The sequence below is a fragment of the Littorina saxatilis genome, linkage group LG12, assembly GCF_037325665.1.
Source record: "Littorina saxatilis isolate snail1 linkage group LG12, US_GU_Lsax_2.0, whole genome shotgun sequence".
NCBI classification, from domain to species: Eukaryota; Metazoa; Mollusca; class Gastropoda; order Littorinimorpha; family Littorinidae; genus Littorina; species Littorina saxatilis.
Genome location: NC_090256.1, coordinates 20,334,684 through 20,361,766, shown reverse-complemented (window position 1 = coordinate 20,361,766; position 27,083 = coordinate 20,334,684). Strand labels below are relative to the sequence as shown.

Below are 27,083 nucleotides of genomic sequence, written 5' to 3'. Positions count from 1 at the left end.
GAGATTATAATCGACACAGATTGTAGATTTCAGACGTAAAAGCCAACAAAGAATGTGTTTTTAAGCTGTATGTTGAGGGAATAGTAAATCAATACAAATCGTGAATACGCAGCTGTGGCTGAGTTATAAGGGAAGTATGTTGTGACCCACCCTGTGATAATCGAGGTTGGTCTGCTGTCACTGTGGAAAGACAAAAGAAATGTTCCTGACTAATCCGTGATGAAACTGGTGCCAGATTTGTCCCAGAAAAGAGTCTCTGTGTATTTGCTTTTGTGATTTCGTGTTATGTAGACAATCTGAGGAATTATAACGAGATGGAATCGATCCGAAAACACTTGATAGCACTGACAGTGGTGTTCGCTGCCATGGGTGTGGTATTGTTGGTGACGGCGTTTGCTACCGACTACTGGGTGACAGCGAGCCCTCAGAGTGTGACGAACAATTCTACCTCGGATACACCAGATACAAGCAACAGTTCTTTTGGTTTATTCAACGGGAAACAGTATTTAAAATACACTACTGGGGACAGGTCTTTTCCACTGCAAGGTTTGTTCTCCTTTAATAGTTTTCTTGTCATTTTCATGATTTTCACCTGTAAAGAAACAGGAAACCGAGTTCTCTGAATACTTGTCTTTAAAAAAGAAAAAAAAGTATAATTTCTTGGCACACATACTGACAGGTTCAGGGACACAAAAAAACTCTAGTCCCTTACCTATTATTCAGTAATTGAGACAGCTATGTATACTGTCCCCCATTTCTTTGAGGCAAGATTTGGCGAGTGGGGACAGGAAGTAGCTAGGACTTGACGAGAATAGGAGAGCATGCCTTTGAGGTGCTTGCTACCTAACTGAAATGAAGAATGCTGCGATAAAACGGGACTTGTTTTACTGCCGAATAAGGGCGGGGATGTAGGTCAGTCGGTAGCGCGCTGAATTTGTATCCAGTTGGCCGCTGTCAGCGTGAGTTCGTCCCCACGTTCGGCGAGAGATTTATTTCTCAGAGTCAACTTTGTGTGCAGACTCTCCTCGGTGTCCGAACACCCCCGTGTGTACACGCAAGCACAAGACCAAATGCGCACGAAAAAGATCCTGTAATCCATGTCAGAGTTCGGTGGGTTATAGAAACACAAAAATACCCAGCATGCTTCCTCCAAAAACGGCGTATGGCTGCCTAAATGGCGGGGTAAAAAACGGTCATACACGTAAAATTCCACTCATGCAAAAAACACGAGTGTACGTGGGAGTTTCGGCCCACGAACTCAGAAGAACAAGACTGCCGAATAATTATTTGAAATATTATTTCTGCAGAATCTTTGAAATTAAAGGCCCACTCCGCCTCACAGGAGGTTTTCGAAACGCTGACATCTTTTCACTAAAACAGCATTACTTGCCTGATGGAACACAAATACCAAACAACAACATTCAACAACATTAAATGCCACTTACAAATCACTTGAATTAATGGCTCTTTGGCACACATGAACCACACAGCAGTTTTCATGGGTTATTCAACCCCCGAGCCATCGGGGCCCCGTGTGGCCCACTTTATTTATACATGACCTGTTGAGTCGTTAACGGTTTCAAAGCGACTCCATATTTGAAATAGCACGTAATTATTTTGTGTACAGTCTCTGAATCTAAAATACAACAAACGACTGCGAGTGACACAAACCGAGTGGCGGCAGTTGACTTCAAAGAAACTAGCGAAACTTTGTCTGCTTGGGAAATGGTAAGATGCAGCTCATGTGATGTGATGCTAACCCTGTCGCAGCAATGGGTTTTTAAGCGCAATACTCATTCTACACAGGCATAGCAACAAACATAAAATGTTCAGAAATCTGAGTCGCCCGGTATTCCAAGGAAGGAAAGGAAAAAGTTGCATGGTTTTTGGTAGCCTACTTTCCCTCCATCAAGTGGAAAGAACTGCATCTTACATGCACCATTCAACTCACACGCCCGCCTCGCATGACGAACATCCGGGCTCCCCTTTTTGAAACTTTCCAAACTTCGAATTGTATTGATCTTGCCTTGATGATAAAAGAATTCTTTCATAATTTACGAAAGTTTGTCTCACATGAGCTGTCAATTTTTTCTTTAGCTTTTAAAAGTTAGGTCTATTGTCATATCGAGACTTCGAATCCGCACCTAATGACCTATTATTATATGTTCACAGAAAAAAAATTCTTTGAAAAATGCTGGGTGTTCCCTAGCGGTAAGCGTTCAAACAAAAAGGTATTTGTACTGTATAAAAGCCTGGCAATGCCTGTGATTGGAAACTGATGGTTAACGGGAGGCGGATTGGGCCTTTAACTTTGTTTTAGTTGCTCATTGTAAGATTGAAGCATGTGTGTTCCCCCTCTTTCGAGGTATGCACTCGTCTTAAATTACCCAGAGAACAACGACAAATGATTTAACTTCGTTGCTTGAATTTCAGAGTTTAAATTTTGAAGGGGCACAACTCTGTAGCCGTCCTGTGGCTCGTTTTCTAGTTCTACACGAGCCAAAAGAAAAATTTCTGTTTGTTGCATTCAGTTAATAAAGTTTTATTGAATTGAATAGAATAAACTCAGGATCCAATCGTGTCACGGACGAAGAAAAAATATACTTTATTACATCTTCCTAGACATAAACAATAGTCAGCTTCGTGTTGGATTTGTGTCAAAGACAGTTCACACTCATCCCCCATATTTTAATATTTAACTCGTTGAATGCACTTTCTGATTGGTCCACACCCTGAACTTGATCTTGAATGCAATTTCACTCAGGAGGTGGAAGGAAGAAACAAACTCTTCTTTACTGGAGCATTGTTTTTCCTGCAGAAAAACTGTTAAAAATTATTCCTTGGCAAAAGTGAATGCAAAAAATGCCGCTGAAAAAGCTTACAACATTATTCTGCTGCCCCCCAAAAACGATGCTGCGGCGGATGATGACAAAATTATGTTTGAAAAAGCAGTTTTTCCATGGCATTTCAGTTACACCGAATATTGTCTGCATTTGCTAAAGATTCTACATTGTTCAATGCTAATTAGTGTATTGACCACTGTAAAATAAAATTTGCTCTTTATAATATCCAAAGAGCAATAGAGACTCTTGTTTCTTGGTGATCATTGTATTCATATTTCATAATGCAATGTGTTTCAAAATTGAAAACATGTGTTTTTTCTTTTCATTCATTCAGCTTTGTGTAATGCAACAGAAGGAGTTTGTGCATACATCTTTTTGAGGCAAGGAACGGAACCTAGAGCAAAATTGACTGAATTGATTCAGGAATATAAAAAGAATGGCACAGCATCGTCAGGTGAGTACCTACTTTACACAACCAGTTTTTGGCTCACGTAAGTGTAGCCTATGCGATCGTAACTTTGTCTGTCTGTGCGTGCGTGCGTGCGTGCGTGTGTATGTCTGTGGTAGAAACTCTAACATTTGAAGACGTCACATTACATTGATGTCACATTATGACGTAAGAGGGTTAGACGTCACGCGAAGGAAGTACTGAAAGTCTCGGTCATTATTATTTTGAGCGGGCCGAGACTAGTTGGCAGTCGTGTCCCTGTAAGTAGGCTACATGCAGACAGACAGATCTAGATCTAGTGTCTCGCTTTCTTGCACAGTTTCACCCATGCTCTTTCTGTGTGTGTGTGTGTGTGTGTGTGTGTGTGTGTGTATGTGTGTATGTGTGACGGAGTGATTGAGTGATTGAGTTTGTGTTACTGTTTGTTGATTTCTTACGTGAGCCTTGATGGCTTCGCCTCTTGTTCTGTCTTGTGTATGATCTCAGAGAACATTGACATCAGGTCTGCAAGCTTGTACAAAGTTTGTTTGTGCAGTGCTGTGTTTTGGCTCATTGTTAAAGTGAAATGAATAACAGAATATCTCATACTTGTGCGTGTATTGACAAAAATCTCTTTTGTTTATGCACATAATTAATATAGATGGGAACATGTGCAAACACACACCATGACATTGACAGACCTATACACATGCATGATTCCTACACATTAGCACACAAGCATGTACACACAACCAGCCACACTACCACCCGTTCCAGTGAACTCGGTTTGTTTTGAGAACTAATCAAACAGTGATGCTGCTGGGGTGAATTTTTAGTTTTGCAATTGCATAAAAGTTTAGGCAATTTGGGAACATTTTATATCAGTCCTCCACAGTGAAAAAGTTCAGCAGCTATTTTGAAATTACAGCAAAGTTTTTGGTGATTAGAAATACATGTTTCAGTCCTTTCACTGAGTGCCAAAACCAAATGAAATATCCCTGTTTGTTATAAATATAAGGCATTCTGTGTGTTAACTGAATGTTTGTATGCAGTGTTTGTTTTTGATTTTAATGATTTTCTGTGGTATGTGATGTTTTTCCACATGTGCAGATTACTTTCCGATCAACACTGTTAGACAAACAGCCTTGGTAAATTCATACAAGTTCCAAAATTAACTTTATTTACTGTTTGCTTTCGTTTCTTATTTCTTACTCTGCTGTTTCTGAAGACTAAACAACATAACTGATCATGAGGTTTTCTTTATCTGCAGTAGATTAAATTGTGCTATTATCTTGTAGTTCTACTTTCAGTATTAATCAAATAACAAGAATGGATATGGTTAATAGCTTGTTACCAAATTGTGTTGTAATTATTTTAACAATCTTAATCTTCAAAGCACTGCATTGCCTTGTAGTTCTGGTGAATATTAATGTTATGCGTTAGCATTTGATATTTTGTGTTGGCCTCATGATGTCAAATTATTGCCTGTTTTTTTTGGTTTGTTTGTTATTGTGTGAACTTTGTGAAGGGCATAAAGTTTGTTTTAGAGGTTTATATCCGTGTTCCATTGGTCTTATATATATAATACTTCTGCATTGGTAGTTTCAGCCTTAGAGCACACGTATCTTTTGCATGTGCCATTTTGCATCCTTTTAGTTTAACATTGAAACCACATGCTGCCTTTAAGGAATCAGGTCCTGATTGATTTGATGCATATGAGAGCTTTACTTCTGACCACCAAGCCTACTCTTGCGTACCAGTAACTTGCTCTTTAATCTTGATGAATGCTGTGTCCACATTATTCTTAGTGAGCTTGAGTCATTTGGCAAGTTTTGCTTTCATGTACCAGAGTAAAGTAGAGATGCACTATTGAGAATAAGAATAAGAGACATCGACAATGTACCACAGCGTCGCCCGATGCAGAGCGCCACCAATTTGATTGAACTGTCATACAACAGATCTGCAGGACTTGATATGTGTATTAAAGCCCTGTCATTTGAATGACAGGTGTAGCCCAAGGACAACATATTTCTTGCTGACCTGCTTGGCACACCAACAGTTACACTTCACTCACAAGCACTCACCTCTTGATAGTGTTGGTCTGACCTGGTTACAAATCTGTCAAACATTTGAGTATAGTGTATTAAGCTCAAATTAAAAGAGACCACAGTGTGGTTTATGGTTTTTGTCATTCTTCCTCTGAGTCCCGTTTTCTTTTTTTCTTATTTTTATTTGGGGGAGCAAGGGGTCAAGCTATTCCAATGTGAGCTTGACACAGCTCAGTCACTAAAGCCTTAAAGCCATAAAGTATCTCTCAAAAAGCATTGACCTGCACCTCGAAAAGTGAAACTGTGTCCACAGGCATGAGTTTGCTGATGCAGCTTACTATTGTGCTTGGGGAGAGAAAGCAACATGAGTAAAGTTTGGAAGCTCCCTAACCTCATGTCCTTGTGGATTCTTTGCGGGGGGCAAACAGGCTTTATGGTGGACTCTCGGGGTCCTTAGCTGGGCAAATGGGGGCCGAGCCAACACAACTTGTTTGAGGACGCGCGCTTTGCCAGGGCCTTCCGTTGTCTTTGCGCCATGTCATAATTCTTTGCATTTTCCTGCCAGAGTTGGTTACATACTCTCCGTCTTGTGAGGGCTGTTAGGAAGAGGATTTGACATTTTTTGCAGTGGTGCAGAGTTTTAGTGCTGTTTACTGAGGATACGCTTAAGTCACTGTAGGTGGACTGTTAAGTCTCCATTTGGGATTTAGAGATTTGTTTAGAGCTCTCTTCTCACAAATGTGTGATGCTTGATTAAGCTTTGATTAGTGTAGAGATTAATACAGGATTAACTTGCTGTCTATGTGTATGTTATAGAGATGTTAGGGGGGGGGGGGGGGGTAATGGTGTGAGTGTCTTAAATTTTATGTTTAATTTTAATTACTAATCCAAAAACGTTAAATTCGGTCATTGGTATTGTTGACAGGAAAGAAGATATTCATGTGTGCAAACAGTGTTTCATAAATTAATGTTGTGTTTGTGCTGCCAATGATGTTTTCTGCGTAACTGCATGGTTACTAGATTCTTTCACCCAAGAACATAAGCTAGCAAAACAATTTTGCCTTGCAAAAATCACTCAGCGTATTTTTAAAATATTAAAATTGCAGTTAAAACTTTATGTACATATAGTTGCAGTGTTATTGACAGTGATTACTGTAATGGATACATGGATCTTACTACAAGTACAATGTACATGTTTTTTTCATTTGTTTACCAATGTATGCAGAATCTTCATAATTTTCTACCTCAGCACTGTTAAAAATAAAAATACTTTCACTGCAATCAAGTCTGAAGGCTCTTCTTTAAATATTTAGACTCAAATCTCCCTACACTTACAGCATCTGCATTAATTCAAATTTTTGTATACTTTTAAAATTTACGCTACAGAGTTGTTGAAAGACTAGCTCAGTCTCAGCTCTAAGTTGATGAATGAATACACAAGGAATTCAATTTCCTGTACCATTAGATTCAATATACCTGATACTCTTGGTGTTGATCATGCTAATGTTTCTAATGCTTTCTAATACTACCTCACAATGTGTCTATTGCATCATGATTATAATCTGACACCTTAACACTCCTCTTCCATCCCTGGACGAAAAACAACATTGAAGTTTTCTCAGAACTTATTGAAACTAAGAGCTTTGAAACTCATGTGCACGCTTCTAGGATTTGAAGACCTGAGTCCTGACATGACCCAAGTTTGGTTGAACTTTGTCAAGTAAGTCATGGCAGGGTCATGTTTGAGTAGAAAAGTGAAAGATTGTTGCTTTCTCTGACGTTTTTGAAGCTATTATTAGAGCTTTGAAACTATTTTATACTCACTTCCACAGTTTGATGGTCTCCAGAATTTGAATGAGGTCTGGTCTGGTGTGTTTGGGTGTGTCAGTGCGTGTGGGTGTGAGTGAGTGTGTGTACGCAGTTCAGTGAGCACTCTGTTTGTTTGTTTGTTGTGTTGGAATGTAGTATGTATTGAACTGATGTATTCAAGTCAAGCAACATTCCTGTGTACTGCACGTGGTTGTAATCAAATCTTATGTCTTATGTCTTGTTCTTTGTCAAATTTCAAGTTATAGTGGGGTCAGGTGTAGCTTGTTACAAACTTTGAATTTTTACATTTTATTTAAAAGTGTTTGGGTTTGATGACCTCTAGACATGAGCTAAGTCTGGATGATCCTGGTCAAATTTCAAGGTCACAGTGGGTTTGATAAGTCTTACATTATCATTATCTTGAACATCTATGGAGCTACCCGAGGAATTCATGTTTCTGATACCGATATTTGCTGTTGGCATTTTATTATTTTCTTCCATGAATGAAGTCTAGTTCTCCATTTGATCTTTGCAAAAAATGAGGACTTGGGGTGAAGATGAATTTAAGTGATGCTACAATGTATTTGAGTACTATGACCATTAATCACTTTTGAAATTACCCCCCCTCCCCTCCCCCATCAACAACAAGTTTGATTGTCACTATTAAAATGTACAGCCCAGAGCCTGTTTCCAAAGTTGCACGCTCATAAAATGAGGGCAAGCAGAAGCTGTTCTCTTGATGGATCTATGAGGCTATTATACCACATTCAATAACACTGCTTTCTTTGCTGTCATGTTCTGCTGTTCAATAACCTCTGCAGAGTAATACCTTGGTTGCTGAATGCTGCATTCACAGATGACGTCTTTTAGTACCTTGCTTCAGGTCCTATGTGATTGATTTCCGTGTCTCTCTGTCTTTTCAGTTTTGTCATGAATAGTGCCTTTTTTCCTGACCTTCCTGAGACTTGTTTTGCTTTTAAATATAATTGATTTAATTGTCTTGAACTCTCTCAGAGTCGTGACTCTACCCCCACCACCCTCTTGTTTAAATGGAAATGTCACCAGTTCTAAAGCAGTGTTTCTGAACATGTTATTGTGTGAAGGAGTCGTTATGGTTAGAAGTATTCCTATTAGCTTGGGTATTGGGTTTTTTTCATGTGTTTTTTATCACGTTATCATTACCGTACATTATTGCCTGATCGCTGAGTATGAGCTCATTCAGAGGATTTTTTTTTCTTCTTAATTTTAAAACTTTACTTTCAGTGAAAGTAAAATTACTTGTTAATGTGATCTGTACAAGTTATGTCTTCATATTAGCTTTGTTGATAATGTTGTTGACAAGATTAATTCTCAGATTCCAGGCAAAAGGATAAGTTGCTGAGCAATACATGTGTATATACATACTAGAATGAATACCCGCTTCGCCGGGTAGCCGGCTTCGCCGGGAAGAAGTACTTAGAGCCGTACGCCGGCTTTGCCGGGTCCGAACAATGGACCCGCCAAGCTTAGGTCCCTCCCAGATTCGTGGAATGGGAACAGCACGAAAATGATTCAGTGGCCATAATGCCATTCCTGACCATATCGAGTCCCATCCTTGTCGACGAATGTAACCGTGTTAATCACCTTTGGAGGCGAACTCCACTCAAACAGGATTGAGCAATTTAGAGCTTATCTGTAAGGCCAGTACATACAAATACACAAAAGCCGCCAGACCACATCACAAACAGAACTGAACAATCCCCAGGTGTTGCTCACATAGAGAGACACACACACACACACACACACAAACACAGAGAAGCCGTATCTATAGAGAGATAGATGACAGTGTATTTTTCGCGTGGCTATAAATTGATTCGACCTTTGCACTTTTACAGTGAGGATAATTTACGGGTCCAATTTACGTTCTGGACACTGCGGTGACCTTCTAAAAATAGTAACAGAACGCCGGGAATATCCGAAGATGCCCCACTCATACTATAGTGCACCATACGAAGGAAGGGAGGTAAACGCTGAAAACCTGGAGAAGATGAGAAGATAAGGAAGAGTTACTTATAATGGTGAAATGAACACAAAAACCAAAATCGGTTCAGCGCTGCGCGCTGAGAGCACGTGTTGAAATATCTCATCGATGATATTGTGTCCGGGGTGTAGCTGAATACGGTGTCCAAATTTGAAAAAGATCCACCGAGAACTTTGGCTTTGGTGTGTCGGTATGGGGGCCCGGGTAGCTGAGGTGGAACCAAAATCGGTTCAGCGCGCACAAAATCGGTTCAGCGCTGCGCGCTGAGAGCACGTGTTGAAATATCGACCAGGTTGTGTCCTGTCCCGGGTCTACCTGAATATGCCCACCAAATTTGAAGCAGATCCATCGAGAACTTTGGCCGTGCATCGCGAACTCACACACAGACACACACACAGACACACAGACACAAGTCGTATTTGAGCCAATGTCAAAAGGTGCTGTGGGTACGCTAGGTATTTTATAAGTTCTGTAACTATTTACTGAATGTACACTCAGATGGAACTTTTGGTTTTTCTGAGAGATTAATGAATAAAGATGATCGCAGAGAAAAACCAAAGACTAACTATAAACAGTTAAAATTCTGCTCCTCATTCATTACGCAAATTAGTGCTTTTTAGGGACGTATTTTGACAAGGTGTTTGAGTACTCTCGATAGTTTTAGAAAAAATGCTAATAAGCTTTTTTCTGGGCAGTTGGATTTAAACCAAATGATTGCATGAACCCCAATACATAGTTCTGTGTGTTTTTCGTCCCATTTGTCCGCTTTTTAAAGAAATTATTAAAGTTTGAAAATTGCGTGTCTAGCGTGACTCTTTGCGTCACAAAAACTCAAACTTTAAAAAAGCTTCCAAAAAATGTTGTTGTTCAACTAGATACACAAAAGAACTAGTTTTGAACAAAAACTGTCGGTGAAAAGGAAAAACAATGAAAATAACCACTATATTTTGAAGTTTGGTACCATTTCTGGCTAATTTAAGCTTTGTCGTCACAATGTCACACTAGACACTTTTTTTTATCAAATTTCATTTTTTTTCCACAAAATTTTTAATTTCTTTCTTTTATGCGCTTTTACCTTGATTATATTTAATCTACACCCCAATACTCATATGCGAGCTCAGTAGAAATGAAAGTTCTAGAAAAAAAATGGAAAAAATCAGGTTTATGTCCTTACATGCCACAAGAGACACTCGTCAAGCCTCAACTTAACGGCCAAATAACACAGCCGTTGTGAAAAATTTTCCCTTTTCTCCTTTAGAAACTATATACTGAATGTGTTAAGCAACTCAAAACACCAGTCATTTTACTTTGGATGTACTTTGATTTTCGAAGCTGTCAGACAGCACCTTTTGACATTGGCTCATATATATATATATACATATTGGTCCATCCGAGGAGGGTCTGATTTCCCCAATAGGGCTGTCTGTGAAGGGACACATTTTTTTGTTTCCTCTCTCTTTTGCTCTGCTAAGAGATTTTAACAAATCTCGGAAGAAAGTCTCTGCTGACTTTCAATTGTTTCTTGTTTCTTTCACAATTTCTGATGTTTTATATATAATGATATATATATAAACAGAAATTGTGAAAGAAACAATTGAAAGTCAGCAGAGACTCTCTTCCGAGATTTGTTAAAATCTCTTAGCAGAGAAAGAGAGAGAAATAAGTATCCCTTCACAGACAGCCTATTGGGAGCATCAGACCCTCCTCAAGGGGGACCTAGATTTACAGAGCAAAGTCCCTTTGTGGGGGACGTATCGCAAGGTAATCTAGTCCTGAGGAGGACCATTGTATTTGTACCTAGACCAGACACGTGTTTCGACACTATTGTGTCTCATCAGTGGTCAGGTGGTACTGATGGCGAGAGATGTCAACCCATGGTATCCAACTAAGAAGCAAACCATTCTCTGAATGGTAGCTTCTGTTGGCATGGGAGACTACCCTCATCTGACAACCCCAAGAGGATATCTGTGAAGGGAAACACTTTGATTTAAGGCCAAAGTGTAGAATTGATATTTATTAAGTAAGAATTTAGAAATTTAGACGAGTTTTAACCAAGAAATTAGGTTAAAACAAGGGAAACTTGAAAAAGCCTAAAGGGAGGTAACTCTGTACCAGCCTATATATATATATACGACTTGTTTGTGTGTGTCCGCGATGCATGGCCAAAATTCTGGATGGATCTCTTTCAAATTTGGTGGCCATATTCAGGTACACCCCGGACACAACCTGGTCGATGAGATATTTCAACATGTGTTCTCAGCGCGCAGCGCTGAACCAATTTTGGTTTTTCTCTGGATCCATTCCCAGTAACTCTTCCTTATCTTCTCCAGTGTTTTGCGTTTATCTCCCTTCCTTCGTGTGGCGTCAATCCATATTCCCGTTTCTATTTTTAGAAGGTCACTGTCGACAACGCTCAATCCATATTCCCGTTATACTATTTTTAGAAGGTCACTGTCCCGGCAAAGCCGGGTATTACTCTTCCTTATCTTCTCCAGTGTTTTGCGCGGTTATCTCCCTTTCTTCGTGCGGTGCGCCGGCAAAGCCGGCGTACACCCGGCACAGCCGGGTATTTGGCTCGACTTCTTCCCGGCGAAGCCGTACCCGGCGAAGCGGGTATTCATCTAGTATATATATATATGAATATATAAATATGCACCCAAGTAAATACAGTGGAACCCCCATTTAAAACCTAAACATTTTTTGAGAAAATCAGGTCGTTAAAGAGGGAGGGAATCTTAAATTGGGGGGGGGGGGGGGGGGATCTGAAAAAAAGGGGGGGGGGTCCCACTGTACAGCGCTATTAAGAGCCTATTGGTAAAGTGCAGGTGAGAGTGATTTAGCTGACATCTTTGATCTTATTTGGCCACACCCTTAACCTCGATGTGTCATCTCCACTAGCTGGGAGCATGTGAAGCTAAAGTGTATCTTGTGTGTTCATTAATCCCCCATCTCTGCGTTCTGCATTTTTAGATACATCTACTCGCAAGGTTACCAAGGATCTAAGGAAATAATATCTTTGGGGTGTCAGAGTTCTTTATTCACTTATTTATTCATTTAAAAGTGGTTTTTGTGCGCAGGATTGTTTTGGAAATAATTGTTGTTTGTTCTTTGTCACTGCCATTTAATTTGTCAAGCATCTTTTATAGGAAAAAGTGTTCTTTAGCTGTCATCATGACAGAAACGAATGTTACTTGTTAGTAGATGTTGGATAATACCGGGAATAATACTTCCTGTGTTGGAGACAGAAGCCTGTTGTGTATTCTTTTGCCTCTCAAAGTGGTGTATTTTTTTTCTTTTTTTTTCCAGTATGCTCAGTTGTCGATTTTGTTTGGATTAGACATGTTGTAGTACAAAGTAAGAGATCCGTTGTCTCAAGTTACACATTATTTACTCTGTTCGTATATCACCACACCCTTGGCTAACAGATATCAAAGGTAGAGATTGATCTTTCATGTTCCTCAACAGGAGCAGATGTTTCAAAAACCTAATGCAAAATGATTAAGAACTTTAGGAGGTTTTGAGAAAAAAATTACAGCCTTTGCACTTAGTTGACTAAGAGCAAGTAATTTTGTTGGTCAAGAGCAAGTCATTTTGCATGCACATTCTTGTGCAGTATGTTTGAAGAACAAGCCCTAATTCATGTATGCATAGCTTTTTCTTTAATGTGAAGAATGCTTGAAATGCCACAGGCGTAAAATGATAGAAGCGTTGCATTTTTCTGGGTCCCTGTATAAAAGTATAAGAGTCTTCCCTGAAGTCTTTACTTAGTGTCTGGTCCAATTAATGCAACGGCTAACTTCTTATTCTTTGCTCTTTTAGATGACAGTTTATTCCATGTAAGAGAACAAATGTTATCTGTGTTCATGTGTGTAGATGCATGCATCTGAGTCGTTTGCCTAAAGAGTATTGAAATCTAATCTGCACCCGAGCTGCATACAATGTTTGTTCAATGGTGGAGTGAATCTTGCAAGTATTAGCATGCATGTTCTTGAAAGCATATTGAAGCTATAGGTGACAGCAGGGCCAATTCGTAGTTAACATTTGCATTTGAGATTACCCATTCTTGTGAATTAAGTTACCATTTGCCTTGGTAGTTTGCATGTGTCCAATGCATGTACTGAATGCTACTGGTGGGGTTTCCCCCCTTCTTCATGACTTTGAAAAGCTCTTTGCTGTGAGAAAAAAAAGGAAAATGTTCTACTTTTTTCTCAAAATGTCAAACTTTTTTATTTTTATTGTTCTAGTGAGAACATTTTGCTGAACAAAACAGGTTTTTTTTAAATGATATCTTGGCTCCATTCTGGATTTAATTCGATTTTTCCTAATCAAGCACAAAGAATGGAGGGAAAATGTACTGTTACCTCATTTAAATTACCCTTCATCTGCATGGCTTTAACAGGCTTTCAGCAGTTGTGAGTCAGAAATATGATATACAAATCATGGCTTAATTTTGTCCTGGAGACAAAACCAATAAAACAGTCGGTAGGCTGAACAGTCAGCTAGTTCCTTTCATCTGCATGGTCAGCATGGAAAATTACTTACAGACTCACTTAATGATTTATGCATTGCAGCGCTGCCAGCAGGTGGAATGACAGATTAGACCCAGAGTGGTATTTTTGTCTGTCTGTTACATGTTGTCATGTATTTTGCAACAGAGCTCTGTTGATGTCACTGGGCTGTAAAAACAGCAGAGTTAAGTAGGATGAAAAGAGAAAGATCATTGCGCATTGGCTTGTTGCAAGTGATTGATCAATCAGTGTGTCATGTCACTTTAAGAACAGTCCCCCCCCCCCCCCCCCACCCCACCCCTATTCCACTTTTCAGACCTTGGTCCTGACTTTAAAGACTGAATTTGTTTTAGAGTTTCTGTTCATCACGTCTGTCAATGTACCTTCATCTAATGTAAAAAGAGGAAATAGAACAGTATATTGTGAAAGCAGTTTAAGGGCTGACAAGAAAAACAAAACAAGGAAAAAAACTATTGCGGGGCTAATTGTTGCATATTACTCAATTTTATTGTCTCATGCTGAATATCCTTTCTTGTGACAGTAAATAATTTGGCCCTGAGGGCAAATCCGATTTTATCACAAGCACTAATTTGCCTGACAACTCAGCTAATCGTTTCTGAGCTTACAGGAGGATATTTGTCACTTTGAGGCAGTTGAGCGCTCCTTATTCATGGTCTTATCACACAGGTTTTCTACAGGTGTCAGGGCCCTAACGACAGGTGTCATTCATGGCACCACAGGTGTCATTCATGGCACCGTGGTATTGATCAGGAGTCATGAGATAGGGACTACCAAGAGAATAATAGATTATGAAACTGAGGATTGCTGTTCATTGATACCGATTGTGTGTGCATTCATGCTTTCCAGTTTATTGAGCTCACAACCTAGCTCATGTCTTACGTTGAAATTGACTGATATCTGATACTTATATATCACTGAACTGATTTAAACTTTACTCCCATACTTCAATCTGATTGAAAGTGGGGGGGGGGGGGGAGGCTTTAAGATGCTAGAGTACCTACATATCTCTCTGAAAGTTATACAAAAAGAAAAAATAGTACAAACATATAAAATCGTTTTTATAATCAAATATGATACAGTAGTGTAAAGCGACCTATAATAAAATAGCTGTGTATTTTTTTTTGTCTTAAAGCTTGTTAGCTTTTAATTGATTGACTGGTTTTAACAAAAGAAAAGAAAGTAGATTTTGTCCTTTTGGCTGAAGCGATTTATTCATACCAAACACGTCCATATGACAAGTGTTATGAGGCTCTTTAAGTCCAAAAATAAATGTTTGAAACACAATCTTCAGGCAGATTTTTTCCAGTCATGACTGCTGAAGTAGAGCACAGACATTTATGGTGAGGTGCAGCAGTATATGGCTTCATTTAAATCGAGTAAAAAGTCAACAAAAGAATCACTTGCACACAAATTCCTGTTTCAGTAATGTACAAACATTCTTTATTTCTACACCCATTTTTACACCCCCGGTATAGGGGTGTGTATAGGATTCGGTCGATGTGTTTGTGTGTTTGTGTTCGCATATAGATCTCAAGAATGAACGGACCGATCGTCACCAAACTTGGTGAACAGGTTCTATACATTCCTGAGACGGTCCTTACAAAAATTGGGACCAGTCAAACACACGGTTAGGGAGTTATTGGTGGATTAAAATTATACAAGGACTTATAGAGGGACATATTAATGGTCAAAGGGAAATAACCATTCTCACTGCCACCAACTGAGAAGGTTATTTCCCTTTGATGGGGGTGTTTTTCCTACCTCAGAGGAATTTCTTGTTAGGTCCCGTTTTCAGATTTGTTGCTAAAAAACCCAACTGTTTCTAAAATGTTGCGAAAGAGCAATGGTTGATCTGGGTTTCTGGCTTCACAACTTGATAATCATGGGATAACTGCAGATATTTTTGCACCAATTCCTCTGTATATTCCCTTGGACCAAAAGAGAAATAAATGGATTGGTATTTGACGTTTAATATAATAGTACCACGCCTCTCCTTAACTGTTACGAATTTACGTCATGAGCCTCTATACTAATTGTGTACGCCCTGGCAGTTACTTTCATTATATGGGCAAAATCACATGCTTCTTCGGAATCAAGATGTGCGTTATATCTCAGGTCCATAGGAAAAAGGACATAGATGAGATTGTGGTGCCATAGAATTACAGATCTTGATAACAAAAAATCCTGTCGCAAAAGGATTACTAAGAGGGGAAAAAAAAGTTTGTAATAAAGTACATACAAACATTCTCTTTGTCATCTGTGATACAAGGCTTCTTAATGCACATGCATGTTTCCCAATAATGATGCATTCTGGAACACAGGATATCTGAATGCTGCTGCTAATTAGCATATGCATGAGGAATTGAAAGACACGATTCAAGAAAATAATATAGGACAGTCACTAGAGAGGGTGTTTCTGAATACGCGGATAAGAAGCATGTGTCGAAATTAGCATGCCTCCCTAAAAGCAAGCGATAGTTCTGGAATTTGTCCATTGACAATACAAAACGCTCACAAAAACCTTGTCCTGTTGACCTGTTAAAGTGGACAAAGAGACAAATAATAATGTGGAAATGAAGATTTATCAAGGGCGTTGATTACTTGGGAAGAAGGCAGCAAATACATCATTTTTCAGACTGCTACCATCTTTCAGGGCAAACAATGCGCACAATAAGTCTTTTCCTCATTATTATTTTCTGCCACTTTGCCCATCATTTTCTTCTGCTGTCTTTCAGAGCTAATAAAGCTCACAATGAATCTTCTTTTTCTCATCATTTGTCTCTTGGTTTATGTTAAAGACCAATAGTCTGCAATAGCCTTGAATGTTTTGTATCAACAATTATTTAATGATCCATAAATTAACCATTCTTAAGAGTTAAATGTTTATTCTTGATTTTGGAATGTGAACTGATGTCCATCTGTTTAGTTTTGGATTTTACCTGTATGCTGTTCAGGTATTGCAAGCTATGCTGCTGAAGGCTGATTTTGCCAGTGGTCAACTTTCTTCCAAAGGTTTTGAATTCTGTCCACGATGACCTAGTGTGCAGTGAAAAGAACAAATTCTTCCCAAAGAGATTTTAATGATAGCTTTTAGATTTTAAAAGATGTGTACTTTTTTAAAATTTGTTGTCCCCTACACAACCTTAGCTTGCCTGAGTATTCACTGAGTCTTATATTTTGAGTGCCAGCATGCTACATGTGTTTATGTCAATATGTGTGTTGTATGCTTCAATAAAAAGCATTTAAATTTCTTCTTCAACGCTTCTCTGATGGATATTTTTGTGTGCGTCTACCCAGGTCTGGGCCAGATTGAGCACGGGCTGTTCAGCTTTGCCCTGTGGGTGTGCACCATCATCTTTCTGTCGCTGTCCATCGTGATGGGATTGGTCACCATTGGATTCTCAGTCTTCAACGTCTTTGGACGACCCATCGAGACCATCACTGGCCCCATGGGACTCTACCTTTGGAACGGACTTTCATGTGAGTACCTGGCAGTTGTTAGACAATTGCGTGTAGGGTTGATCGGTTCAGGCGAAAGTATTTCATTTTGATATGAGCGTGGCCAGTCTCTGGCATACCTGTACATATGACCTGGTGCCGGATCTCTGGGCAACCTCTCCCATACCTTTTACACAACGTGATCTGTTTCCTAGTCCTTTTGACCATTATTTCAGAATTGTTTGAGTTGGAAATAAAGACTCGCAAGTTCAAAAACAGGAAAAAAGGGTATTTGCCTTCTTTGTTGTTTTTTTACAGTGTTTTTTTTATTGGCGAAAAAAGACGTACTCTTTTTGGGGTTTACAATTTGTGTTGTAAGACTAAGAGCTTCATATGTACACTTTTGTTCTACTTCTGTTATCTCTTCTCTTTTTGTTTTGTTTGTTTGTTTGTGTGGGTGAGGGGCTTGTTTTGACTTGTCATGCAGTTATGCTTTGTTTTACTTTCCCTGTTTACGCTTGTTTGGTTACTGTTCCTGCAGTGTGTACAAATGTACAGTTAGTCTTCAAACAGATCAAGAGTTTGTGCGCTGATACAGAAGTACAGTCTACTTGGAAATATATATGAAACTGCAAAGGGAAATCCATGTAAACTGATAACAATTTTAGTTTAACATCCACCTGAAAGCTTCAGGTACTGTACATTTATGTGGAATGAGTTAATGGAAAGGGCGTTACACTGTCCAATGTATCGAGAGATGATAGTCTACACACCCTGTGTACGTTACAATCAACACTCTAGAGACAGGTGATACACAGAGGGCTTTGTCATCCGTATGCTACCTCACATGACAAAATGCAGATTAAAAAGATTCCAAGAAAGGGGGTGTGTGTGCATTGTAAAGAGATAGCTGTTTGTACATTATTATAATGTTGCCATGCAGGCCTTTTAGGGTTTATCAAAGTGTGTTTTATCACCACCCCGCACAGTGTCAAGTATTCTCTATCAGCATATGTGTGGGAACAAGGTTAACATGTCAGAAGTACTCCCACATACAGTAGTACCTGTAATAAAAGGACTCCCTTAGGACCAACCCAAAGTGTCCATACATTGTAGGTGGTCTGTCATGACAGGTACATTTAGGTAAAAATAGACAAAGGGACAACAGTGTCCTTTCTTGGGAGGTGTCCTCTTATCGTATTGGAATGGTAGACAATGAGTAAAAGGTCAAGGTTTAAAGAAAAATTGCATAAAAACATTTGAAAAGTGCTTGATAAGGTTTTTAAACTTGCCTTTATTCAGATGGAAGTAACAGGGCTTGTTGGTTAGAGATTTTGACTCTTTTGGTCGTTTGATTTTGTGCTTGTACAGTCCGAATATGGGTAATTGTTTCCCTTTGTAAAGACATCAGTTTTATTTTTGGGGGCAAGATTAAATGGTGACTGTCTGCTTCTTACCATTTTTGTCTGTGCAATTGTTTGTACCACTTCAGAATTTTTTCTCAGCAATAGAATTTCCAACAAACGTGTAAATTAAGAGTCATTGCTAATATCTGTTGGAAACATTTAATCAGGAATTAGCAAGTATTTTAGGATCTGTGATGTCATTCATTTGTCACGGTTGCCTTGGATTGTACAGTCTAGGAACAAGGAAAAGTCACATCACTTGTTGCATTGCTACAATGACTGATAGGCAGCTATCAGAAAAATGTCTTCAGGTCACATTACTATGCAAAGTGGAGCTGCCAATTGACCCAAAATATGCATACATGTAAACAGAGAACTGAAAAATGCAATGGCCACTCACTGGATATATACACAGGCATGAGACCAAGGGTAGGGCGGATGGTGGCGAGAGAGGTGAAGGGACGGGGAACAGTGTTTACAGTACCGTGAGCCGGGCTGTGAGCAGTGCCCGCCAGTGTTTAGCTCAGGCACCGTCGCGGCAGAGGCGCCTTAGTTCTATGCAGGAAAATGCAGCGCGCTAATCTAGCCATCTGGCCAACTGTCGTCCTCATCTCTAAGGCAGACTGATACCAAGAGGTGTAAGTTACTCCCGCCTTCAGGCTCAGGCATTTTTAAACGCTCGACTCAAGACTATACATGTACTTTGTGGTCTGAAGTACACATCTGCATGGTTGTGTTGAACATTTCATTGAGGCAAAGTAGTGCTGGATGAAACAGTCATTCAAATTTGTACTTGCGCAGTTTTATGGCTGTCAGGGATAATAACAGACTTAAAATGAAATCCTTGAAGACTTCTTGCCTAAAACACTTAGTTTCAAAACAGTCTCACCATATGCTGCATTATTGGTACAGTACAAACTGCCCTGGTGACCTACTCTCAATAACGACCACCCCAAAGGATCCCTGATATGTTTTTTCCCCTTATGTAATTCACCTTTCCATATGTGACCACCTGTCTAACGACCCCCTTTGGCTACTCCCATGGTTTGGCATAATAGACAGTTAGGTAGTACATGTACCTTAATTTCATACAGGTCAAAGTAAACGCCAAATAATGTTGAATTTCTTACAAATTCCAAGGATACAGTCGATGCAACATAATAGTATGCTGTACATATTAACAAGTCGATGCAATTTAATGGTATGCTGTACAATTAACAAGTCGATGTGACATAATGGAATGCTGTACAATTAACAAGTCGATGTGACATAATGGAATGCTGTACAATTAACAAGTCGATGCAACATAATGGTATGCTGTACAATTAATTAACATGTCGATGCAACATAACGGTATGCTGTACAATTAACAAGTAACAATTTGTTTTCTCTCAGTGTTGTTGACCATACTGACGCTGTCGCTGTTCGGAGCTCTCTACGGAGGTGAGCTGTCCCAAAACTTCCTGATGTTTGAGGATTACAAAATCGGCTGGCGCTCGGAGGGACACACCAGCCTGGGATACTCTTACTTCCTGGTCATTGGTGGGGCCGGGGCTTTCATCGTCAACCTTATCCTGCTCTATCTGTCGGGCCACACCCTCAGCTGCAGTTACGCTGGTTCCGGGGAGAAGGAGGTGGACAATGGGATGATTCTCTACTGAGGAAGCCAGCGTGATGAGCTGGCCATCTGTCTGCTGCAGATGGAAGGGATGGTGCTGGACATGGTGTTGACTTGCTTGGTCGCATTCTGCCAGGAGAAAGACTGGGTGTCAACTTGCTTGGTCGCGTTCTGCCAAGAGAAAGACTGGGTGTCAACTTGCTTGGTCGCGCTCTGCCAAGAGAAAGACTGGGTGTCAACTTGCTTGGTCGCGTTCTGCCAGGAGAAAGACTGGGTGTCAACTTGCTTGGTCGCGTTCTGCCAGGAGAAAGACTGGGTGCTTGTTATTCTCAGCTGTTTTTGTTTGTGTGTGTGTGTGTGTGTGTGTGTGTGTACATTGAGACGTGTAAGATGATGATTATGAAGGTATGATTGGTAAGAGAATTTTGTTTGTAAGTGAAATAGTAGAAAGTGTTGGTGTTTAGTGAACAGGATTGGTTCACTGATGTCCATGTTTTGTTCATTATGTTAGACACTGATTGTCATTTATATTTCCTTTTCCACGGACCCTTTGCTCTCCTCTTCCAAATGAACTTTGAAGGGTGAGTGCAGATTTATGTAACCAGTACTTTAATTAAAACTCTGGAGCTTTTACTGTAGAAAGGCTTGTAACAAATACTGCATTCTGCAGTCAAATGCATTACAGTCAACAATCCCAACCCCACCCAACATTCATGTAGTGTACATTCTAATCATGAAGTCAAAGTTACATATGAATATAATAAGACATTGTTCCAGTCGGAGGCTGAGTTCAGTGTCCCAGCTGTTACGGCCACTAAGTTGCATGCATTTGTGCACATTTGCCTTGAAGCGCTCAGCTGTTTTCTCATCCCATCATACTCGAGTGATATGTTGTTCTGCATGCAGTCACTTGCTTATTCAACATGTATGTGGACATAAACAGTGTTCTTGTGTAACAGACATTCCTTTTTTTAATTTTTTATTTAACACATTCTTATGAAATAGAAAGCAAATTGCCAACGTGTCAGTCCTACCAGCTTTTGATTGCATCTGACAGTTTTCTTGCATCAGAATAGAATTTATTGCTAAGTTATTGCACCTTAGCTGAAGACAACATGACATTACTCTGTCCAGCATTGAAATAGTTGACAAAAATGTTAACTTATATATTTCTGATTTTAGAGTTTACAGACAGAAAACGCTTTTCAGCTTAGTAGCAAGTAAAGTTTACTCTGCAGAAACGTTTGTGATTTAAGCATGTCATAGGCTTTCGATATTCATTGATAAAGCCTATGTCTATCCATTGTTGATAGAATATCTGGAATTTGGTGACCAGAGCATGACTTAGGCTTTCAATATTCATTGGTGCCTGTCCATTATTAATGGAGATTTTGCACCCTCTGCCGTGGCAGTATTGATCAAGCTCATGCAGCTTTAGAAATAAGTCAAGTGCAAACACCAGAAATATGGGTCATCGTTTAAGTTGTTTTCTAGGGTAAACGTTGGCTTGAGTTGTTGAAGGTGACAAAAACAAAATAAAAAAGCTGTGAAGTCTTTTTTTGAGGCAGAAGCACAAAGGCAAGCAGTAAAAAGACTGTGACTAGTTGAGTGTCGTGTTTGCGTGCAATTGCATGTAGTAAAGTGCTGTTACATGCAACCTATATATCATGAATCATGTCTTTCAGGCTTTTTGTTACAAACTGATAGAATACAGCTTATATTTTTGGAATTTCACAGGTTGTTAATATAAATACATGTACGGCCTTGTTCAATTGATAAAGAAAATAATTTTTGATTTAGTTTCGCATAGAAAAAGAAAATGTGTTTGTGTTCAGGAGAGATAAAAGGATTATCCTGTTCATCATGTGGAAATCAACCTGTGCATTATCTGGTTGAATATATTTGTCACCATTGGTTGTGCTTGTGTGTTATGAAAAAGTGAAGACAGTATTGTTGTAAAAGTGTGGAAGTGAAAACTTCTTTCTTAGGGCAGTGAATGCAGTGGAACCCCCATTTCAAGACCCCCTATTTTAAGACCTACACCCTTTTGTTTGTTTGTTTGTTCGTTCATGGGCTGAAACTCCCACGGCTTTTACGTGTATGACCGTTTTTACCCCGCCATTTAGGCAGCCATACGCCGCTTTCGGAGGAAGCATGCTGGGTATTTTCGTGTTTCTATAACCCACCGAACTCTGACATGGATTACAGGATCTTTTTCGTGCGCACTTGGTCTTGTGCTTGCGTGTACACACGGGGTGGTGTTCGGCCACCGAGGAGAGTCTGCACACAAAGTTGACTCTGAGAAATAAATCTCTCGCCGAACGTGGGGACGAACTCACGCTGACAGCGGCCAACTGGATACAAATCCAGCGCGCTACCGACTGAGCTACATCCCCGCCCCATCTACACCCTTTTAAGACTCATATTAAGACTTCCCTTCTTTTAATTTGATATGATACCGATACATGCACAGCCTGGCGGTTACCTCGTGAGTACATTTTCTGCTGCTGTTATGTAACAAAATTTGTTCTTGAAATTCTTTGTCTTTGGGAGAAACGCAGCAGAAGTGACAGAATTTGTACCGGAAACCATAATTCGTATTATGACGTCTTGAAGTTTGCTTCTTTTTTAACGTCAAATAATTCATTTTGGAAGAGAGGGCCAAGAACAGACGTCTTGGTTTGTTTACTCAGTGTCGTTTCTCATTAATCCCTGACTTTCTCAGAGTTTCTTTGGGTTTTAACAGGGAGGTTCCAAAGTAGTGTAACAACTGAATGGCTAGTCACATGGTAGATCAGTTCATAATCAAAGACTGTGAAATGTTTCACAAATGTGTCTTCAGACCTTGCCATTTCTGCTTGTACAAGTGGAACGCCCCGTTTAAGACCCCCCCAATTTAAGACTCCTCCCTTTTTAAGACCTGATTTTCTAAGACTCTCTGTTCATAGCCTTTATAAATTTACCCCCATTTTAAGACTCCCTCCTTTTTAAGACCTGATTTTCTAGGACTCTCTGTTCATAGCCTTTATAAATTTACCCCCATTTTAAGACTCCCTCCTTTTTAAGACCTGATTTTCTCAGACTTTTAGAGGTCTTGAAAGGGGGGTTCCACTGTACAGTAATGTATATTGTGGTTTGTAAAAATTATCATGACTCAGCACATACATTTTTTTCATCTCCTATCGGCCTGGGGATATGTAAAGGGGATGGTGGTGATATCAACATTTTAATCAAGTATTTAAATTGGTCTCTTATTTCTAATATGGATTGAAGTATGTCTCATGAAGTCATCACCCCCCGCGGGTTAGGGGGAAGAATTTACCCGATGCTCCCCAGCATGTCGTAAGAGGCGACTAACGGATTTTGTTTCTCCTTTTACCCTTGTTAAGTGTTTCTTGTATAGAATATAGTCCATTTTTTTAAAGATTTTATAGTCAAGCAGTATGTAAGAAATGTTAAGTCCTTTGTACTGGAAACTTTCATTCTCCCAGTAAGGTCATATATTGTACTACGTTGCAAGCCCCTGGAGCAAATTTTTGATTAGTGCTTTTGTGAACAAGAAACAATTGACAAGTGGCTCTATTCCATCTTCCCCTTTTCCCCGTCGCGATATAACCCTTCGTGGTTGAAAACGACGTTAAACACCAAATAAAGAAAGAAAGAATGAAGTCATCACTTGTCCATGCTTTTTACTGGATGTGAATGTTATATTTGATTTTTATCCCTGTTGTAATTTATTTTGACCCCTCCCTCGATATAATGGCTTCTGGATTTTTTTCACATACCTGCCGTTTTCTCTTTCTTTAAACACATGTGAAAAAGCACCTGAATAAATATTAGTTAAGGGAAAAAGTTAGTTGTTTATATTCAAGATCTCATCATTTGCGCCAGGAAATCATCCATTGATGTACATGTATCATTTTTCATTGCTATATGTCACCCTACCAATTGTTAATTTGTTCTCAGAAATTTGTATGAATGATCTATCAGATGCTCATCATTCCTTAGTACATGTAAATGACTACTTATTGTTTTAACTTCTTAAGTCTATTACTATATCTTATGCTTGTAATTTTCCTTGTCAGCAGACGTTTTATGGTTGTAAGATTGTTGTTCTATTTATTGACAGTAATTATAACATGAACTTAATGAGAAATCACAGGTGAAATGGACTGCTTGTTATGCGAACATATCAGAGTTATGTGGTATTTTCTTGAGGGTTTATGTGTGATATTTTGTTGTTGAATGCATATGAATTCTCTGACATTCCAGTGTATCTTAACATGTTTTTGATCCCTCATATCTTAAACATATCTCCTGAGTCCAAGTCCTGTGACATCCATGTCACTTCTACCAATTCCCTTGGGTCTGAATACCTTTTATCAGAAACATATCACTTCAAGTATTTTCTGTGAAATCCATATCAGTTCTATACATTCCAGAGTATCTAACACTGTGTTTAGATACACTTATTTGAAACATATCATTTTTGCAAAGATCAGCACCCATGTCCAACCAAATGTGTGTCTGAATCTCTCAATGTTTTCAAAATGTACAGGTAAACAAAAGCTGAAAACAAAAGTTTGAAGTGCAGTTTAAGGGTTAGATTTCTAAGCTTGTTGAGTTTGAGGTTGAAAGGGTACGGTTCATGTGTGTTCTGTAATGTCTATTCAGAGAATAGATAAATAAACAAAAATGTTAAACATTGAGCCGTTTGATGTCTAAGCCTGCTGAGTTTAAGCCTGAAACAGGAAGAAGACATCTCTATGAAAAAGAAATAAAAGACTAGGCTTATTATATTCATTTGCTTCTTTTTAATTTAATTTTATATTAGTTAAGGTTTTTAATCCAACTAAATCTTTCAGTTACATATGTTAATAACAATGAAGAGAATACACAGCTTTTACCATTCAAATGCTGATAATGTCAGGAAAGATTGTAATATTCCATTTTTTGTGTCGTTACCTTGGGTAAGGTTTTGTTGTTGCTGCAATTCTTTCAGTTACTATATGTAAATAATGGTGAAGTGTATACACCGCTTACTCATAATGTCACAGGAAAACTTGTAATGTTCCACATTATAAAAAAAAAGTTTAGGAGCATCAGTATTCAACAGATCGACTCTGTATTAATTGTGATTTTCATTTTCACATTTCTTAACCTCGTTGGCAGGAGTAAATACAAGTAAAATATATATTCTAATCCAGCATTCACATCGGCACACTAATCAGATGATGCAAGTCTAGTCCTGATTTCTTTTCAAGAGATCATCAGTCCTTATTTTGTGTGTGCCCATTTGAGTTGGCATTCAAAATTATTTTGATTTGTTGTAAATCATGCCTTACTCATATACTGATTGAAATTGATTTTGTTGTTGTTTTCACTTTGTTGCAGTATTCTATCCTTATATTAATATTTTGTTTGTTTATTCTCATGCTCACGTTAATCAGATTATATTTTTAGGTGTATAGTTCCTTGTTGGTGGTGTGTATTATGTATTCATTTTGCCACTTACAGGTCTTCATTATAGCGCAGCTCTGTTCTTTGTTGACTCTCTGTTTCTTCAACTTTTTTTTCCTTTGTTCTTTTTGTGTGCAGGCATTTGTGCATTTTTCATCTGTCTGCATTAGCATTGACATCTTATTATAATGCTCTTGGAATGAAATACATTTGGCAGAGTAGTTGTAAACTTTCTATTCATGACAAGTGCAAGCTGAAGGTTTGGTTTCTTTTTATTTTGGTTTAATTATTATTGAATTATGAAAAAGGGGCAGTTATTGCTGAAATTACAAAGTTCTTAGAAATCGGGAGGTACCATGGTCCACAAGGAAGATTATGATAAAAAAAATTACAACTTTAATGCAGAAGTATTGTATAGATCGGGATAAATAGCTGTGGAAGTTTTGGCAGAATTGGCATTCAAATATTTGTTATTGATACAAATGGAATAGCTTTTCTGTTGAAGGTTTTCAGATGAATTCAAGACTAATTTTCTACCGACTGTATACACTGGTGTTTTTTCAATAAGGTTTGTATTTAACTTGTTTCCACAAAATTTGTTTTCATATTGGTACGTTACACCTGTGTTCAAATTAGTAAGTCAACTGTTTGTTGTGGATTAACTCACAGTAGTAGCTCAAATTTTGTTCAGTGATATATGTATAACCAGTGCTGCCTGATATTTATTGATGGTGGAATTGTTTCATGTGAAATAAAATCAGATCATACGACTGTCTGATGTTGTTCTGTTCATGCAATGTTTAGCTTCCTATCTTCCCGTTCTCTGGACATACGCTGGTGTATTAAAAGCTTGCTGTAGCCACTATCTCATTGTCAAGAAAGTATAAAGAAGAACTCATGTTCAAATCTTAACATTAAAAGTTAATCACAAACCAAATGATGTGTCACGTCTTTGAACATTGATCGTAGATTATACGCTGACAAGAACAAATTCTACATCTGCTCAAGATACCTCTGCGAGGAACAGATTTGCGGACACCTTTTTTAAATACCATAAGAGATTGAGCTTAACAGCTGTTGAGCCCAGTTCTACTGAGGTAATTCTGTTCTCTGTTATTGTGTGTGTGACAATATTTGCACTTCCAGAAGAAGACATTCTGTAGCCACTAGTACAAAACAAGCATCAAGACAATACAATTCATACGGTAGCTTTACTGTTAAAACCAACACAAATATTTCTGAGGTAGTGGAAGTTTGTAAAGTTCCCTTTAAAGAATTCTAAAAAGAGAGGACTTGAGACCAAGATTTCTGCAAATGTATTTTCTTTTCAAGTAGGGGAAGGGAGGCAAGTGAGAATATGCTGCAAAACACTAAAGTTCCAAAACATGTACTAAATGTCAGTACATGAACCAATTCAAATTTGCCACAAAATTTGACAGCTGGTAAGATTTTTGTTGTTGCTTCAGCAACCACCCCCCCCCCCCC

At 38.8% G+C, this 27,083-nt stretch overlaps 1 protein-coding gene across 1 annotated transcript; it reads left to right on the top strand.

The window, feature by feature from the left end:
* Nucleotides 1-151: 151 nt before the first annotated feature.
* Nucleotides 152-26,365, top strand: LOC138981469 (clarin-3-like). Its single transcript, XM_070354390.1, has 4 exons — nt 152-546; nt 3,178-3,297; nt 16,974-17,156; nt 19,916-26,365. The coding sequence occupies exons 1-4, from the start codon at nt 315-317 to the stop codon at nt 20,179-20,181; spliced, it is 801 nt and encodes a 266-aa protein (XP_070210491.1). The 5' UTR covers nt 152-314; the 3' UTR covers nt 20,182-26,365.
* Nucleotides 26,366-27,083: the final 718 nt, after the last annotated feature.